Consider the following 19,650-nt stretch of genomic DNA (forward strand, 5'->3'; position numbering starts at 1 on the left):
GGTGGTGATAGGGTTAGGTTTTGAAGTTAGGGGGTTAAGGTTACGTTAGTGTTTGAAGTTAAGGGGTTAGCGTTAGAAGTTAGGGTTTAGTTATTTAGTTAAGGCTAATTAGGGTTTAATTTGGGTTAGAGGGTTAATTAACTCTAATGACTAACGGAAACTTGACGTTGTTAGTCATTAAGGGTATTTGGTGCATTTTATGTAAATCACAAGGGCATCTAGTGCATTTTTCGAAACAACGAGGGCACCTCGTGTATTTCATGAAACCTTAGGGGGACCTGAAGCAGCTTCATAGTTTCAAAGAACATCCAACACCTTATCAACTTCCTCCTTATTCGCCTTTGTGAACAACAAACTATCATCAGCGAAAAATAAGTGAGAAATAGCATCAACTTTCTTCCCAATTTTTAGCCCATGAATTTCTCGTTTAGCTTCAGCATCACACAACAGAGTAAACAAACCTTTAGCACATATTATAAAAAGGGAAGGTGATAGGGGATCACCTTCCCTAAGTCCCCGAGATGGCAGAAAATTTTGGAAAGGTTGTACATTCACAAGAATAGAGATAGAGGTGGACTTCACACAATCTTAGGATTAAATTCACAAAACATATAGGAAAACCTGGCTTGATCATCATTTGCTCCAAAAGATGTCACCCCACTCTATCATATGCTTTACTCATGTCCAATTTAAGCCCTAAATACACTTCTTTTTTTCTTTTTTCTCAAGCAATAAAAACATTCATAAGCCACCAAAATATTATCAATTATCATTCTTCCTAGCACAAAATCACTCTAGGACTCATGAATGATAATAAGGAGGATTTTTTTAGTTCTATTAGCATGTACCTTAGACACAAGTTTATAAAGTACATTACATTGACTAATAGGTCTAAAATCAACAAGAGGCTCACAAATTTTATTTTTTTGGAATCGAAGCTATATGAGTCTGATTTAAAGACCTAATATCATCACCATTATTCAAAATTTCAAGAATTTTATTTTCCACATCCACACCAACAATACTCCAAAATTTTTGACAAAAGAGAGCACACACTAAAAGCATCTACAATGGTCTAGTTTTAGTTGGTCTAGCAAATAGTAAAACTAGTTTTAATTGGTTTAAACATTGGGGAACTTGGTCCTTGGAGCTGGTTGGTCTAGAATTTCAGACCAACAACACCTCGGATGGCGTGCTTGGGGGTGAAGGAGAAGACGACAAGTGGCAAAAAAGTTGGGCCCAATATTTTTTTACATTTGTAGATGGTGGGGTTTGGTAAAAGTAGGAGGGAGAGTATAGGGTGGGGTTTGGTAAAAGTAGGAGAGAGAAATAGAAAAACCAAGTAAGACCAACCAAACCATTGTGAGAAAAAAAAGATGAGTTTGTGGAAGTTTTAGTGGGATTTGAGGTGTAAGAAGGATGAAAGGAGAAAGAAAAAAAAAAAAACACAAGCAAAGACCAACAAAGACCAACCCAACCATTGCTCATGCTCTAATAGAATTATTGCTTATTGAGGCGGTGGTATTGTTGTGGTTTTACCCATAGGCCGCGGTTATCACGTAAAAAGAAAAGGTAAAATATAAAATAAGGATATTGCTGCAGTTTCGGCCAAAAATCGAAGCAATATGGTTTCAATAACGAAAAATTTTTGACAAAAATTTGACTTTTTGACCAGACATATAAAAAATAATATTATAAGTTGTCGATTAATTTACATTATTTTTTATATGGTTTTTTCACCAAGTACCCCGTAGTTTTCAGAAAATTCACCTGGTACCCCCCAAGTTTTCAAAATTCACCAGGTACCCCTAAGTTTCAAACTAATACACTCAGATGCCCTTAATGACTAACGACGTTAATCGTCGTTAGTCGTTAACCCTAATTTTCTATTTTAAACCCTAATTAACCCCCTAATGCTAACCCTAATCCTAACCCTTAGCCTAACCCTAATCCAAAACCCTAAACCTAACCCTAACCACCCCTCCCACACACTCCCACCACCCCTGCAACCTCCCCCGCCCCCTGCCCCCCTCCCCCCCACCCTGTCGACACCCCCTTCCCCACCCCCTCGCAGGCCCTCCTCCCCTACCCCGTCGATACCCCGTCCCCACCCTCCACTCTCCTCGATTTTCCCACCCCCTCCCCACCATCTTTCTCGGCACATCCCACCCTAAGTCCCGGAGATTTGGGCACCCCACACGGGCCACCATCTGGGCAGCAACGAAGATCTGGCAACGAAGATGTGGTGGGCTGTGACAGTCGAGCGGCGGTGGAGGGGTAGGGGTGTGGGAGGGGGAGGGGTGGGGGAGGCTATAGAGGTGGTGGGCGGGTGGGGTGGGGTGGGGGCTGGGGTGGGGGAGACTACAGGGGTGGTGGAAAGGTGGGGGAGGAGTGGTTAGGGTTAGATTTAGGGTTTAAGGTTAGGATGATACATAAATTAAGGTTAATGACTAACGGCGGTTAACGCCGTTAGTCATAAAGGGTATTTAAGGGTACCCCGTGTATTAGTTTGAAACTTAGGGGTACCTAGTGAATTTTGAAAACTTGGGGGGTACCAGGTGAATTTTTTGAAAACTCGGAGGTACTTGGTGAAAAAACCTTATAATATTTTGGTGATGTTAGTTTGATAATATTATTTTGGCCAATAAAACCTTATTCTTCCTTGCTGCAATGAACTTAGGGGTAGCAAACTTGCAGTACCACAAGAGGACAGGACCTGATATTTTTTTTGTGATATTATTTTCTTTAAAATTTGATGGAACAGAACAATTTTTTTTTTATATTTATACGAGCACATATTGTTGCAGTTTTGGGCTACAACCGCAACAATAGGTGTAACATATTGCTGCGATTTTGGCCGGATCCCGCAGCAATATCTTGTCCTATTGCTGCGGTCAAAAACCGCAGCAATAGGTTAATTACCTATTGTTGCGCCCTTAATTGCAGCGTGGCTAAAACTGCTGCAATAGCTACCGTAATGATCATAGTAATAAGAAATTATTCTACTAGTGACACATACCATCCGGGTCCGGTGCCTTTGTTTGATGCATCTGATTCAAAGCTTCATGAATTTCCTCTTTAACATACGATTCCTACATCATGAGTTTCAAATTCGATGGTAATTTCTGTTGAACTTCATATTTTAGTTAATTTAAAGTAGATATTGTTAAGTATCTTAGTTGTAGAAGGATTGGGGTGCTACATAGCTTCGTTGCCAAATGTGTTTCATAGTTGCCGTAAACGAATTGGAATTAATATTACGTTTTGTCCATATTTTGCCTACTAACACTAATTTCACTTGAGCCTCATCATCTTCTTATACATCATCGACCCACTCAACAACATCTTCTTCACCATTAACAATCTCCTTGTCTTCTTCGTCTCTGATTTCAAGAAAGTTTGCCCTAGCGGCCATGTTCTTTGTGTTGTTTGCACTCAATTTCACATCTCCAACGTCATGTGATGTGGTCATCATTGAAATTGAAAGAGCTTAGCATCAATCCCGAGACAAACTCGAGACAACACCTGGTACAATCGTGGAACGCCCATTGCCTAGATCTACTCGTCCAAGAAAACCCTAAAGGGAACTGTCAATTTAAAAGTATTGTACTCTATTACTTATTGAGTGGTGTCACTAAAAATAATGTCCAAGTCATTTTCGGGTTTATTAAATTGCCGGTCAATTTAAATTCCAAGTCGGGTTAATTTTTCGGTGGAGTTTATATATTAAGAAGAGTTTGGATCATATCGAATTTCAGGTTAAATTTCATGTCTTCATTTCGGGTTAAAATTATACTTTTGGTGGGATCAATTGAGTCGAGTAAACTTTCCTAGGTTTAGTTACCATTTTCTACAAGGGGTCATAGTTTTTTTTTTTTTTTTTTTAACTTTGATTTTACAAAAGACAATTGATAAAACTTAAGAAAACCAAAAATTTGTGCTACATCCTCTATCAAACAAAATAGGAACAAATATAACAAATATTTTCAAATAAAGCAGAAATAATATTACCTTGTTTTTTCAAAGTTCTTTATTTATTCTTCGCATCCATTTATTTGGTTCTCAAAAAAATTTCACGTTTATTTTTCCCATTTGGTAATTCTTTTTTTCTTATTTACCATCTCTTACCCTAGCACATGGATTCATTGATGGAGCAATGCCCAAAGGTGTAAGGTCATTTGACTCCACTTAAATTTTGATATTGATTAGTACTATTTTTATAAGATGTAAATTGAAAATTTGTAGTTTTCTTTCAGAAATTGACTATTTGCACCCAGAAAAATATTCAAAATTTATTTTGTACCCACTACTATATATTATTGTTTCGTCACTACGTGGGTCCACTTAGTGTATAAAAATATACTCATGTTTCTAAGTAACTTTCTTTTTTTTACCTTAAAATTGAATATGATATCTTTCTTGGTTTATATTGCTACATTAAGTGAAAATAATTTTGAGGAATGGAGGGAGTACGAAATAAAGGCATCATAATGAACATCGCTAATCAATTTAGTTAACTAAATTCAAATATCCTTTAGACATGAGTGAAGAAAAGACACTTCTAAAAATCTTCTCTTTTTTACATCCAAAGAGGTAACATCCCGGTGTCAAAAAGACTAATTTCAAATATTGTAGTATAACTTGATAAGCAAACTATATGTGATTTCATATATAGTCAATTAAACTATATATCAAAGTAACCATATATATCAAAACCATATAAGAATTTTCATTTGAGGGAAATAATTGACACTACTAATAATTTACATTATAAAATTTAAATGCTCCGATCTTATGATATTTATATAATATATAAAGGTTAAATGTGAATATTAGCTATTTTGGCTAGCAAATAGTTTTTGAAGGTTGTATTCATTTGAGATAAAACAACTCAACACAGTCATTCTAAAATGCGGTATACTTTATCTGCTGAGAAATATTCCAATTTATCCTTAAACTAATGTCAATGTAAAATAACCTAAATATTCATTTGAGATGTTCTCTACATAAAAAAATTAAAATAATGTCAAATATTACATTGACATCCATAATAATAAAAGAAAACCTAACTTATTAAGAATTAGCAAGAAAAAAAAGGACAAAGGGAATCAAAACCTCGAATATTCATCCAGCTCTTATAAAGCTACCTTTTTCTCTCTCTTTTATTCACTAACAAACAACAAAAAGAGGGAGGATAGAAAGAAGGAAAAGGAAATAAAAAATCGTTAGTGTTAGTGTTACGCGACGACCCGATACCTTGCTCTTAATCCTCTAATTTTTCTCCTAAAAAAACCCAGAAAATTTATATAAAAACTTAGGTGTCAAGTTTATTCTTTTTTGTGATTCTACTTAGATCCCATTTTTCTCACATCTTTAACCCCACCATTTTTATTTTTAGCTTCCTTCTTCTCTCTACCCCCATAAAACCAACCTACCCAACACAAAACTCAAAAGTGTTCTCAACTTTCTCCATTTTTTTCAGTTCCTCAAAAGTGGAAAAAATTATATTGTGGGTTCTTTTTAAAACTGAAAAAAGATGATGGATTTTAGAGATAATATGGAAAAATGCCAAGAATATATCAATGGTTTGGAAGAAGAAAAGAGAAAAATTCAAGTTTTTCAGCGTGAACTACCTCTTTGCTTAGACCTTGTAACTCAAGGTAATTTCATTTAAAGTTAATCAATTTTCATGTCTGTTTTTGTATGGTAATGATTAATGAAACTAATGGATATTTGGGCTTTTTTTTTTTATGATGTTGCAGCAATTGAAGCATGTAAGCAACAATTATGTGGGAGTGGGACAAATACTACAACAGAGTGTTTTAATGGACATTCTGAGTGCTCAGAACAAACAACAAGTGATGGTCCAGTTTTGGAGGAATTTATTCCATTAAAAAGGAGTAATTCTCCAGATGATGATGATTATGAGCTTGAATCAGATAAATCCCAGATTAATAGTGATTTAAATAACAATCATGAAAATTCAGGGAAGAAATCAGATTGGCTTAGATCTGTTCAGTTATGGAATCAAACACCAGATCCACCCACCACTCAAGAGGTTAGTTAGTTTCCAAAAGTAGAAATAATAGTTTTCTTTTGATGGGTTTTTTGTTTAAATATCTGGGTTGTATTTAATTTTGTGTAATTTTAAACATTTGCAGGATCATCAGCCAAAGAAAGTAACGGTAGTGGAGGTGAAAAGGAATGGTAATGGTGCATTTCATCCATTTCAGAAGGAAAATAACTGCAACGGGAACGAAAAGCATAACAATAATAATAACAATAACGATAACAATAATAAACAAGACGCATCAACGCCTGCTGCCTCGGCATGCTCGAGTGCCCAAGAGGTGGATATGGGACCGAGCAGTGGCGGAAGCGGTGGTGGTAGTGCTAGCAAGAAGGAAGAGAAAGGAGGACAATCACAAAGGAAATCAAGGAGGTGTTGGTCTCCTGAGTTGCATAGGAGGTTTGTGCATGCCCTGCAGCAACTTGGTGGTTCACATGGTAAGTTTATCTTTACAAAATATATAATCTTACATCATTTGTTTATTATATTCATACAGTAATGTACTAGGGGATATTGTACTATGTAATTAATTCAGCATGCTATCATATTGAATTGTTTATGTCTAGATTAAGGGTTTGAATTATGTTCTGATTGGTTGATTGATGATTGGATTTTTTTTGCAGTTGCAACTCCAAAGCAAATAAGGGATTTGATGAAGGTCGATGGACTTACCAATGATGAAGTTAAAAGCCATTTACAGGTTTGTTCTTTTACTGCTCAATTTTATCCCAATTTTTTTTTCTTATTATTTCCTTTTTCTGAACTATAAGAAGATTTACAGGTATTCACCTATGTTAAGGGTGCTTTTTTAAACTTGAATCTTGCCAAAATAAATTGATAAGAATTAATTGAACCTCGTATACATTAAAAATTTATTTTTCAAAAAAGTGAATAAGATATAGCCTCATACCGAATATAATTACAATTTAGGTAGCGAATCTTGGTTAAATGTTCAAATTCAAATGTTCTATAAATGCATCTGCCTATTCTATGCCATATGAACGATTCTATGTTAATGAAGGTGAAATCACTTTTGGAAATTGGAGATCTCATATGCAATATGGGATTTTGCTACCACATTTTGGTGTTGAATTGACTATTCTCTTGTCAAAATTTTGGTCATACTACCCTTTCAAAGGCCATGTCCACCATAAATGGATAATCACGTCCTTTTTTTCATAGTATGACTAATTCGTTTGTTGCTTTTGGTTTCCATTACCATGTCAAAAAAAAAAAAAAAAAGTTATCTAATCTTTTTTACTTTGCCAATCTTACCAAATGTAAATCTTGAAATTGAATTGATATCTTTATTATTTGAATCCTATGTTCCTTTGAGAAAAAAGGTTAATGATAAAAATGGAGTATTTCGTGTACATGTTCCTTGGTCAAAGATGATATGTTTCGAAAAAATTGCCTTTCATATTGCTTTATTGCATTCTAGATCTCCTAATATTGCTTTCTTACATGTGATCCTTTTTCTTTTTCCACTTTTTAATTTACTCAAAGTTAAAAGCCTTTGGTGCAAATGGTTTTTCACATTCTAGTATTCTACCAACTATCACAAGCTTTAGATTGTTAAATACAAAAAAGAAAAAGCAAAATTTGTTGTGGCCTAAATATCTCTCAACATATGTCTATGCAGAAATACCGTCTCCACACAAGAAGACCAAGTTCAGGTGTTCACAATAATGCCAACCAACAACAAGCTCCTCAGTTTGTAGTTGTTGGAGGCATTTGGATGCCTCCACAAGAATATGCAGCAGTGACTGCAACAACAACCTCAGGAGACAAGACCAACGTTTCTCCTCCTAACGGCATCTATGCACCCATAGCAACTGTGGCGGCACCATCCCTCATGCACCAAACATCGACACATCGGATACAACCAAAGCAACAATCAAGCCAATCACATTGCGAGGAAAGGGCAAGTCATAGCGAGGGAGGTGCTCGTTCCAACTCCCCTGCAACATCATCTTCTACCCACACGACGGCTTCTCATGCACATTAGTGTCATTCTTTTTTTTTTTTTCCATAGAAAGGTGTAGAGATTTTGTAACGAGTCTTGAGTGAAGTAGATAGTTCTTTGTATGATCAGGAAGATAAAACATTAGTAAAAATGGCAGATATAGAAAAAGAAGTGGTCTTATATTCTTTGTGTAGTACACCTTTGTTCATGTTTTGTTATTATGCATTTTGGGAATAATCTTTATGTTAGAACGTCCTTCAATCTGGAAGTTGAATGATCTATCTAACAGCTCATTTCCTACTTCATTTTTTCTCGTAATCGCTATTGTTGTGATTTTTTTGTTTTATCTCTATTATATAAGGGAAGGGGAGCTATGGTATCCTCATCTAAAAAAAATGTTTTACCCATCTTTCCTTTCTAAGTTACAAAACCAATTTCAACCAAAACGAGACTTCAGGAAAAAAAAAAATGCCGGAAATACAATTATAACAATCAATCACAATTCAACTGAAATCAATAGAATTGCATAATTTACGTCATACAAATAAATTAAATGAGGAAACTTTACAAAAACAAGAAAATTCAATTACAAACTATAACTCATTAGCAATTACATGATCACTTCCCAAGAACCACTTACAATTACATACTCAAAAAATTATCAATACACTACAACAACAATACAAATTACAAACTAAGAAACACGTACAATTTCGACGGGGAGATTCACATTTGTCCATTGATGATTTGCGAACTTCTAAAATAAGGTACACAATTCTTTTTAATCTTGCAAGTTATTTCAAATTAGATGGAAAAAAGCCTAACAACTCTTATATTCGAATTACATGAATAATTTAAGTGTATGGTATAAATTTTGAAATAATTATTTAAAAAATCAGTACATGTTTGTAAAAAACAAAGCCAATATAAAATATCAATCAATTTCGAATACAATAACCATGACACAAAAATAAATTAAAAATGAAATTACACTAATTTGCCAAAACAAATAATGAAATTAAAAATCGATGAAAATGATTGATTATACTGAAATTTCTTATGAATAATTTAAAATCCAGAAAGAGGAGTAGAAGAAGTGAGAATGATCAAAAATCCTGAAAAAGGAGTTGAAGAAGTCTTGAAAAAAAAAAACAAAGGGAAAGAAAAAGGAAAAGTGGATGATTCAAGAACTTTGATAACACGTTTATATACTCATTTTTATGTGATATATTTGTGTGTTTTCACCATATTTTTCCCATATATTTAATCTCTTAGAGCTATTATTGTTTACTTTTCGCTATTGCTCTCCTCGGGTTATTTGTTTTGTTTTTGTAGGATTATGGCGTTTATTGGAGTTGATTGGAATTTGCACGAAAGCTTGGATGATTGCGGAGCATTAAGATGGATTGATAGCTTTATTCGGCGATGATTTTGAAGATATATTGCGATATGGTGTTGGTAACCATTAATTACCATGCCTAAGGAGCTACAAAATGGAATTTTGAAAGCAAGAGAACAAAAAAACAGCATAAACCGCCACCCTTTGGCGGTCCTTTCAAGCTTACCGCAAGGCCATGGCGGTCTCCAATTTCAATATTACGTAATCTTAGTTTTAGAGTGTTTTAGGAGTCCAAATCCTAGTCAAACTCCTTGTATTTGGATAGATATAAATAGGTTTTGGATATAATTTGAAAAGGGGAGATTCTATTGGAGAGAGAAATCACGTTTGTTTTCCTCTTGGACGCTTCTCATCAAGGTGCACGTTTTTCATTGTTTTCTTCATACTTTCATCAAGTTCTTGTTTTCGACATTCAAGTTTGCAATTTCATCAATTAATTCAAGTATTATTTTCTCTTCTCTATTCTATTTATTATTATTGTTAATCATGCTTTCTTTTAATCTTTATTTTGTTTGTTCAATCATCATGTGTGAGTAGTTTCTTATTCTAGGGTTAGGTTGAACCCTAATATGAATTGATGCTTGTTTAATTCCCAATTCCCAAACTTTAATTAATTTATGATTCATTTATTTTAGGGTTGGTTTTAATTATCAATTTATGACTAGAAATAGTATATTTTGAATGTGATTATTGTTGCAACGAAAGTTGAATCTTAATCGAATCTAGAACCCTAATTTAAGATAAAGGAAATCATCACGAAAGTAGTTGATGGAATTTATTAGGATGTTAGGATGCTATGTCTAAAGTCCTTAATTTGCATGACTCCATGAAAATAGGCATGATTGCATTGTTAGGGAAGCTATTGATTGATCGAAAGAAATCCTTAGTACTATTAGGGCGCGTCTATCCTATGAGTTATTTATTAGTTAATTAAGGGAAAAGGGATTATCTGTGGCATTGATTCATGTTAGTGGGGATACTTAAACCTAGATGTCTTTAGTCTTTGATTCACTCTTGATAATTTCATTTGCTTTAGTTATTTAGATTAGTTCATCATCACTTATTTGGATTACTTGCTTAGTATTAATTAGAGTCAATTTAACTACTTTGAATCAGTTAGTCTCTTGGGATTCGATCCTTACTTGCCCGACTACATTAGTTAGGAGGAATAGTTAGGTTATTTTTGTTAGGTACGCGATAAGCCTCTCAAATTTTGGCGCCGTTGCCGGGGACTAACGGTATTTAAATTAGTTATTTTTGATTTTATTTTTGCTAAGTTTTTCTTTTAGTTTGCTGCTTCGGCTATCATTTCTTGTTTATTTGATCTTTTGTTTTTAGTTCTTTCTTTGTTGCATGCAAACTCGACGTAGAGGTCCACAGAATTTGATTCCTCTAGATCTTGAAATCGAAGCCACTGCACGCAAGCAAGGAAGTACAAAGAGACGAATTAAGAATAAGAATCAAGCAATGGGTGAAGAAGCAACTAAAACTCTTTGGGAGTATGGTGTACCAGTACTACAACGGGTGCATTATCGAGCATTGTTCGACCTGCCGTCAATGCTGCAAATTTTGAAGTTAAGCCTCAATTCATCCATTCATCTCCAACGATTCATTTGCAGGGTTACCCAATGAATGCCCTGTGAGTCACATTGCTAGTTTCTTGGAGAAATGCGACACAGTGAAAATCAACAGTGTGAGTGAGGATGCTATTCGACTACGCCTTTTTCCTTTCTCTCTTCGAGATAGAGCAAGGGAGTGGTTGAGAGATGAAGGAGTCGGAACTTTTGATACATGGGGGAAACTTGCCAAAGCATTCTTGGTGAAGTTTTTGGGGCAAGAAAAGACTGCGAAGCTGAGGAACGAGTTAGCAACCTTTGAGCAACATGACGACGAATCATTGTATGAAGCATGGAGAAGGTTTCTACGTTTGCAAAGACAATGTCCTCATCACGGGATTCCTGAATGGATGTTGATACAGACCTTCTACAATGGTTTGACACATGAGTTTCGTATCTACATTGACGCTGCTTCAGGTGGTTCCCTTATGACTAAGAATCCAACCGAAGCAAAGGAGTTGATTGAGAAGATGGCGGCCAATGACAACTACCATCCAAATGGTCGCAATCGTGCTAAGAAGGGAGGAAAATATGATGTTGATGCGCTAACCACTTTGACTAATACTGTGCAGGCACTATCTCACAAGTTTGATCGACTTCAAGCTGGTTCATCTATGATGGTCTCATGTCAGATGTGTGGAGTACAAGGACATGCTGCTACTGAATGTCAAATCAACAATGATAGGATGACCATTGAGCAAGCCAATGCTCTTTATAACTCCAACCCAAAGCAGCCATATGATCCTTATTCTAACACGTACAATGAGGGATGGAAGCACAATCCTGCATTCTCGTACAAGAACACTCAAGCACAACTCAATCCGCCTCCTCCACCTCGCAACAACTTTAATGCACCACAGGTTTTCAATTAGAGCACCATTCAATCATCATGTCAATCAGGGTGTTAATCAGCAACCTCCTCCAATTCAACAGAAGAGCAACTTGGAGATTATGATGGAGAACCTTTTAGCCCAACAAACTAACTTCATGGCTCAACAAGGTAAGCAAAATGAGAAGACTGATAACGCAATTCAACAAATTCAAGCTCAGAACAAGCTCTTGGAAAGTCAAATAAGCCAACTTGCACATCAGGTGGGCCAACTATCAAAAGCTCCAGGTCATTTTCCTGGTAATAGTGAACAACCACCTAAGGCTCATATCAATGCTGTGATTTTGAGGAACGGAAAAGAGCTACAAGATCATCCTTTGAAGGAGCCAACAAAAAGAATTTTGGAGACGGTTCAAACTGAGAAAGTGGTAGAGAATGAGATTGTCGAAGAAGAGAAGAGGGAACCTAGTCCTACCCCTATTCGGCCTTACACGCCACCAGTTCCATTCCACAAAGGTTGGCCCGTGCAAAATTAGAGAAGAAATATGGGAAGTTCCTTGATATACTGAGAAGCTGCACATAAACATACCATTCTTGGAGGCTATCTCTGAGATGCCATCTTATGCAAAATTTCTGAGAGACATGCTCTCAAACAAGCGGAAGATCGAGGAAAATGCAACTGTTTCACTTACAGCAGAATGTAGTGCTATATTGCAGAATAAGCTTCCCAAGAAGCTAGGAGATCCGGGTAGCTACTCTATTCCTGTGAAGCTTGGAGATATTGAAATAAAAAAGGCGCTTTGTGATCTTGGGGCAAGTGTTAGTCTAATGCCTTTGTCTATTTGCAAGAAGCTTCAAATGGGTGAACCAAAACCCACACGTATCTCCTTACAATTAGCAGATAGAACTGTAAAGTATCCACTTGGTATCCTTGAAGATGTTCCTCTTCGTGTTGGGAAGTTTTTCATTCCATGTGACTTTGTAGTAATGGAGATGGAGGAAGATGCGCAGGTCCCTATCATTCTTGGGAGACCTTTCCTGGCCACTGCTGGAGCCATCATTGACATGAAGAATGGAACGATTACCTTTGAAGTGGGTGATGAGAAGCTGGAGTACAATCTCACAAACTCCATGGAAGCTCCTTCTATGGGAGAGACTATCTATAGAGTGGATGCTCTAGATGAGGCGATAGAGGTAAAAGCTGCTAGTTTACCACTTGATGATTCGTCGCAACATGTCCTCATGGGAAGTGTTGATGAAGAGGATTGGAAAACTAGGGAGTACAAGAGGCTCTTAGAGGAACCACATTCATTACCTAATGTTGAGCCTATCAAGGAGGTGTTGACACTCGAAGAATCTAAGGAGAGGGCTATGCTTCATGAGGTAGAGTTAAAAGCTTATGAAAACTCAAGGTTGTACAAAGAACGAAGGAAAAGGTGGCTTGACAAGCATATCATGCGGCGAGGATTTCATGAAGGAGAGTTAGTTTTACAGTTTAATTCTCGATCGAAGCTATTTCCTGGCAAACTTCGCTCAAGATGGTCTGGTCCTTTTAAAATCCTTCAGGTTTTTCCGTATGACTCGGTTGAAATTTGGAGTGAAGCAACTGGCTCGTTTAAAATAAATGGACAACGTCTTAAACACTATCGAGAAGGTGAACCTATTGTAGGGAAGGCGGGTTACACACTTTCCGACCCTTATTCAGAGTGATGTGAAAAGGTGGTCAAGCTAGATGACCTTAAACTAGCGCTTCTTGGGAGGCAACCCAAGTCTTCTCTTTCATTTTTTTTTTCCTATTACTTATTCGATTTTTAATTTCATTTTTTTAGAGGTTTCTTAGTTTCTTTTCTTAGTTAGTATAATATGTTAGTTGTATTATATGATTAGTTAATTTAAGTATTAGGTATAGAATTTAGAAACTTAGAATCTTATTTTTCTTTTTAGAGTTTAATTCTCCTAATTTTTATTTTTTTTGGTGTGTTTTTGTACAGGTGAAAAAAAAAAAAAAAAAAAAAAAGAGAGCTGAGAACGTCCCACAGATCAGTGTGTATTGCGAAGGGGCCGCAATTCGTCATCCCCTACTGCCACCCTCTCGCATTTCCTCCTGCATTCCAACGCACTCCCATTAAAAATAAAAAAAAATTCTGCACTGCCAGCCCATCGCAGTTGTCTTCTACCCACTGCCAAAGCCTCGCAATTCCTCCTGAATTCCACCAAGTCCAGCGAAAACAAACCCAAACGAAAAAAAAAAAAAGAAAAGGAAAAAACCTATCTCTGCAATTCGACTCTAGCCTACCGCAGCGACGCACCACAACTCCCACAAAACGACAGAAAAAAAAATCGAAGAGAGAGAATCAAGAAACGAAGGCTGACCCATTCATCTCTCCCTCCTTCGTGTCGTTTTGCTCATTGAACTCTATTGACATCCGTTTGAAATTCACCTGTTCTTGGTCGAAATTTGACTACTGGGTTCGAATTTTACTGACTGTAATTGCGGCACTTCTTGACTAAACTCGCTGCTCTCTACTCCTCTCTTGGATTGGCTTCTTGAAATTTGATTAAGTGCTGCGAATTTCATCAATTTTAAATAACACTTGACTATTTTCATGAATACATTGCTGCGAATCTGCTGTTTTGGGTTCTTCGTGCTTGAATTCGCTGCCCTCAATTCGAATTATTAACCGAAATTTGACACTAACGAATTTGGGTTCTATTTCATTGGTGGACTATTTGGCGAAGGATATATTGCGTGCTTTCGGATTATTTCGAGAAGTATTTGTGACTGAATTGTTCGAGTATTTTGGTTTTGATTAACCAAATTGTGTGGTGGATTGTTTTATTCATTGTGTGTGAGCCTTGGTCGTGCCTTAGCTATATTTTAATGGCGCGCACTCTAAATGATCGATAAAAGAACGTGCCTACAAACTCTTCTAAGGCCAACTCTGTTCTTATGAAAAAGGGTCCTACTTTTAAGAGTCAACGAGCCGAAGGACATGATTAAGCTCTTGGAGAATTTTAGCACTTGGATGCACTCTCGAGGGTTCCCGAATCTTCCATCTCTCCCTCCTAAGTGAGCTCTTGTGAGTACCTCTCCCCTTTCTTTTTGTGCTTTACTATTGCACTGTGGACATTGCAACATTTAAGTGTGGGGGAGGGATTCATTGTATATAGTCGTTTTGTTCATTTTTGTTTCTTTTTGGTAGTTTTTTTTTTTTAGGATTAGTCTGATATTTCCAAGTTGAATGGCAATTCAAGTGAGAACTTTGAAACACATTGCTTTGAATGTTTTGTTATGAATCGACTTGCACTGAATTGATGATCTATTGCATGAAAGATAGCATAAATCCCTCTGTGACTTGGTTTGTGGTTAGAATGGTCTCCTTTGATATTGACTCGACCGACAATAATATCTTGAGTACCTTGGTGAGAAATTTAAGCCATATTCGACTGTTGCACATTATTTCAGTCGTGTTCTTTTCATGTGTGTTAGTTATCCTTCATGTAACTTGAATCTTGGATTTGCTCTGTGACTATTTGAGACTTTGCGATGCAATATGGAAGAATGATTGATGTTCTATCCAGATGATTAGAGCTTCAACATCTTAGGGCCACGATAAATTTTTTCCTTTTTACATTTACCCCTAGGATGAACCAATTTGAGCCTCATAATTGCCTTTTTGATAGCCTTACATCATATGCCTTAGAGCCTTTTTTTTAGGTTTTGTCTTGAAGGTGGATTAATTGGTATGCCCTATGAGTGATTCGAAACTTGAAAAGAAAAAAGAGACATCGATTCTTGAAAACAAAAGGAATTTGAAGAAAAAAAGAAAGGAGATGAATTTGAGAAAAAGAAACAAAATGGGGAAAAATGAAGAAAATACATCTATATATATAATCCCCAAGTATGTGCATTATCTCCTCAATGTAAGTTTCAATGTTCATACAAGTTCCTTGGTTGTTGTTTGAAAGAAATTATTTGTGAAAGAAAAAAAAAAAGGGCAAGCTTATATGGAGTTTGGTGGATATAAGGATGGATTGAACCCGACATTTGGAATATGTAGTGGGATTAAGTTTTCTTTTATTTTTGAGCACCACATCCCAAATAACGTTATCCAACCCCCTTTAACCAAGCCTACCCTTTTTTATAGAACTCATGACTTCCGTGTTGCATCCTAACAGTATAAGTGGAGAAAGTCAATTTGCAAATCTAAAGAAGACAGTTACATGAAGTTGATGTGCTTTATTGCATTTAGGATGAGTGATTCTTATTCTAACCTCTTAAACACATGAGTGGCTTCTTTGTTTTGTTTTGCACAACTAGAGTGAGAAGCTGTTATTGTACAACTGAGTCAAGTTTGGGGGAGATGTGTGGTAAGACTGGTTGATCACTGAGGGTGCTAAGTCTGGTTTGCATGGAAAATTGATTTGTGCTTGTTGATTTGTAACGCATAAGTGATTTTGAAAGAAATGAATTTTGTTTCTCATGATCTTGTTTTGCTATTTGGTTTGGGAATTCATCATATGGCTTTGTAGGTATGCCTTCTGAAAACCTTCACGAGACCTTACTCGTCCACTAGGGTAGCCTAGGGGTTTAAAGGGCTTGTTGCACGTGCTAAGTGCAATCGTGATTCCTACGACAGTGAGTATAGGTTTTATTGCTTCCTTAGAATAGTTTTTCCTTTTTTTTAGTTTCTTTCCTCGAGGACGAGCAAAGGTTAAGTGTGGGGGAATTTGATAACACGTTTATATACTCATTTTTATGTGATATATTTGTGTGTTTTCACCATATTTTTCCCATATATTTAATCTCTTAGAGCTATTATTGTTTACTTTTCGCTATTGCTCTCCTCGGGTATATTTGTTTTGTTTTTGTAGGATTATGGCGTTTATTGGAGTTGATTGGAATTTGCACGAAAGCTTGGATGATTGCGGAGCATTAAGATGGATTGATAGCTTTATTCGGCGATGATTTTGAAGATATATTGCGATATGGTGTTGGTAACCATTAATTACCATGCCTAAGGAGCTACAAAATGGAATTTTGAAAGCAAGAGAACAAAAAAACAGCATAAACCGCCACCCTTTGGCGGTCCTTTCAAGCTTACCGCAAGGCCATGGCGGTCTCCAATTTCAATATTACGTAATCTTAGTTTTAGAGTGTTTTAGGAGTCCAAATCCTAGTCAAACTCCTTGTATTTGGATAGATATAAATAGGTTTTGGATATAATTTGAAAAGGGGAGATTCTATTGGAGAGAGAAATCACGTTTGTTTTCCTCTTGGACGCTTCTCATCAAGGTGCACGTTTTTCATTGTTTTCTTCATACTTTCATCAAGTTCTTGTTTTCGACATTCAAGTTTGCAATTTCATCAATTAATTCAAGTATTATTTTCTCTTCTCTATTCTATTTATTATTATTGTTAATCATGCTTTCTTTTAATCTTTATTTTGTTTGTTCAATCATCATGTGTGAGTAGTTTCTTATTCTAGGGTTAGGTTGAACCCTAATATGAATTGATGCTTGTTTAATTCCCAATTCCCAAACTTTAATTAATTTATGATTCATTTATTTTAGGGTTGGTTTTAATTATCAATTTATGACTAGAAATAGTATATTTTGAATGTGATTATTGTTGCAACGAAAGTTGAATCTTAATCGAATCTAGAACCCTAATTTAAGATAAAGGAAATCATCACGAAAGTAGTTGATGGAATTTATTAGGATGTTAGGATGCTATGTCTAAAGTCCTTAATTTGCATGACTCCATGAAAATAGGCATGATTGCATTGTTAGGGAAGCTATTGATTGATCGAAAGAAATCCTTAGTACTATTAGGGGCGCGTCTATCCTATGAGTTATTTATTAGTTAATTAAGGGAAAAGGGATTATCTGTGGCATTGATTCATGTTAGTGGGGATACTTAAACCTAGATGTCTTTAGTCTTTGATTCACTCTTGATAATTTCATTTGCTTTAGTTATTTAGATTAGTTCATCATCACTTATTTGGATTACTTGCTTAGTATTAATTAGAGTCAATTTAACTACTTTGAATCAGTTAGTCTCTTGGGATTCGATCCTTACTTGCCCGACTACATTAGTTAGGAGGAATAGTTAGGTTATTTTTGTTAGGTACGCGATAAGCCTTTCAAACTTCAACCACAAATTTGTTTAAAAAACCATCTTTACAAATAAAAGTTCAAATATAATGTAACCAGATCTTTGATAAAGTTAGTTGACAAAAACATTTTTGGGACAAAATCAGGAACATAAAACGTAAAGAATTACCTTCAAATTTGAGGCCCCACATTTAATTTGTCAACCAAATAAACTCCAATGTCAAACCCATTCTCACGAACGTTTTATTACCACCAGATCGAAATGAATACCTAAAAAACCAACAAAAACAAAGACCAAAATTACCCTAAAAATTAATGGGTTATTAATGTTTGATGTGGATATGAATATGAAATCTCCATCTTTTTTAGTGAAGATATGAAAGATAGCGAGGATAAGGAAATGAGTCGTTCTAATTTTTTGAGGAAAGGGAAGATATAAGGTTGTAGGTGGGAAGATGAAAATACAGACGATCAGATGGAAAAAAAAGTGAGATACATCAGCCATATGGGTATATGGGGTGGATAGTTGTATGGTAGGTGGGATTGATAGTCACATGGATAAGTGGGTAAAATTACGTGGGTTTATTACTTGTATACAGGTGTCTTTGTGGCTTTTGCCTACAATTTTTTTTCCTATCAACAAACAACTAACGTTAATTATACTCAATTAGATATAAGTGAAACACGATTATTATGTAAAATCATGAAAATAAATTATATTGATCCTGACTCCTCTGCGCATGATCTGGCATGAACCTAAATCCATATCAATATTAATTAATCGTGTTTATTTCCTCTTTACATGGTTTGTTTCGATACTGAGTAACAGTTATGCCTAAAAATATCTCGCATGCATCGCGTGCATAAAAAACTATTATATTATATTTCATGATTTCTTGTTAATACGCGTGGTAAAAATTAATTTTTTGAACTTGCTAGAATTTATTAAAGCTAATAAAACTTGGATTCAGTATATTGATTGGATATTGATCAGGCTCCATAACTTGTTTTATTAGGTGAAGTGAATCTGAAATTTAAAAGGTGCGCCAAATATGACAACCACTATAATGTTCTTTGATTTTGGACCGTATGTTCTTTTGCTATATGTTTTTTTGCTATATGTTATTTTGAACTTAATGAACTTAATATGACAAAGAACATTAACTTGTCTTCCTCCCAATACATAGGAAAACAACATAACTCAATATGAAAAAAAAGATTTTGAAACAGTTTAACAAGACTATTATAAATAAGTACAGATCAAAACTAATAAGTTCTTCCAGTTTGAGAATATACATTTTTAATTTAGTTTATACAAAAGGACATAACTCAACATAATCAAAAAGCATTGTTTGACAAGAAAAAAATAGGTAAAATTAATCTTTTATTTTGAAAGGTATGTTCCTTTATTTTAGTACTTACAAAAAGAACATAAATAAGTATGAGATCTTTTAATAAGAAAATAATTCAAATTCGTCGGCAGTATTCATTTTTCCAACTAAAAATTTGAAAGTATGTTATTGCAATTTCAAGTGATATGCTCCTTTTGTTAGGTATAAAATCCCAATATTCTACTCCTTCCGTTTCATTTTAATTGTTACACTTTGATATTTTACACTATTCACAAATTTCACTTTGACCGTCATTTGTGAT

The 19,650-nt window shown here is 35.4% G+C and overlaps 2 protein-coding genes and 1 non-coding gene across 3 annotated transcripts; 2 read left to right on the top strand and 1 right to left on the bottom strand.

The window, feature by feature from the left end:
• Positions 1 to 5,168: 5,168 nt before the first annotated feature.
• Positions 5,169 to 8,336, top strand: LOC104908428 (transcription factor HHO3). The gene is made up of 5 exons (XM_010697542.4): positions 5,169 to 5,660; positions 5,763 to 6,058; positions 6,162 to 6,507; positions 6,694 to 6,770; positions 7,713 to 8,336. Exons 1-5 carry the CDS (start codon positions 5,537 to 5,539, stop codon positions 8,076 to 8,078), a joined length of 1,209 nt encoding a protein of 402 aa, XP_010695844.2. The 5' UTR covers positions 5,169 to 5,536; the 3' UTR covers positions 8,079 to 8,336.
• A 2,452-nt stretch (positions 8,337 to 10,788) lies between these two features.
• On the top strand, positions 10,789 to 11,923 carry LOC130591800 (uncharacterized). Its single transcript, XM_057395721.1, has 2 exons — positions 10,789 to 10,939; positions 11,055 to 11,923. Exons 1-2 carry the CDS (start codon positions 10,789 to 10,791, stop codon positions 11,921 to 11,923), a joined length of 1,020 nt encoding a protein of 339 aa, XP_057251704.1.
• On the bottom strand, positions 11,285 to 11,391 carry LOC125499201 (small nucleolar RNA R71). The gene has a single exon (XR_007275918.1). It is a non-coding gene; the product is annotated as a small nucleolar RNA R71 (small nucleolar RNA).
• Positions 11,924 to 19,650: the final 7,727 nt, after the last annotated feature.

This window comes from Beta vulgaris, chromosome 6 (assembly GCF_026745355.1).
Source record: "Beta vulgaris subsp. vulgaris cultivar EL10 chromosome 6, EL10.2, whole genome shotgun sequence".
Classification (NCBI taxonomy): Eukaryota; Viridiplantae; Streptophyta; class Magnoliopsida; order Caryophyllales; family Amaranthaceae; genus Beta; species Beta vulgaris.

What these genes read in the sequence shown, in the direction of transcription:
- LOC104908428 (XM_010697542.4), top strand. Translation starts at nt 5,537, where the DNA reads ATGATGGATTTTAGAGATAATATGGAAAAATGCCAAGAATATATCAAT. An exon ending in GCAACTTGGTGGTTCACATG is followed by an intron (nt 6,508 to 6,693) that starts GTAAGTTTATCT and finishes TTTTTTTTGCAG; the next exon opens with TTGCAACTCCAAAGCAAATA. An exon ending in AAGTTAAAAGCCATTTACAG is followed by an intron (nt 6,771 to 7,712) that starts GTTTGTTCTTTT and finishes ATGTCTATGCAG; the next exon opens with AAATACCGTCTCCACACAAG.
- LOC130591800 (XM_057395721.1), top strand. Translation starts at nt 10,789, where the DNA reads ATGCAAACTCGACGTAGAGGTCCACAGAATTTGATTCCTCTAGATCTT. An exon ending in TAAAACTCTTTGGGAGTATG is followed by an intron (nt 10,940 to 11,054) that starts GTGTACCAGTAC and finishes ATTCATTTGCAG; the next exon opens with GGTTACCCAATGAATGCCCT.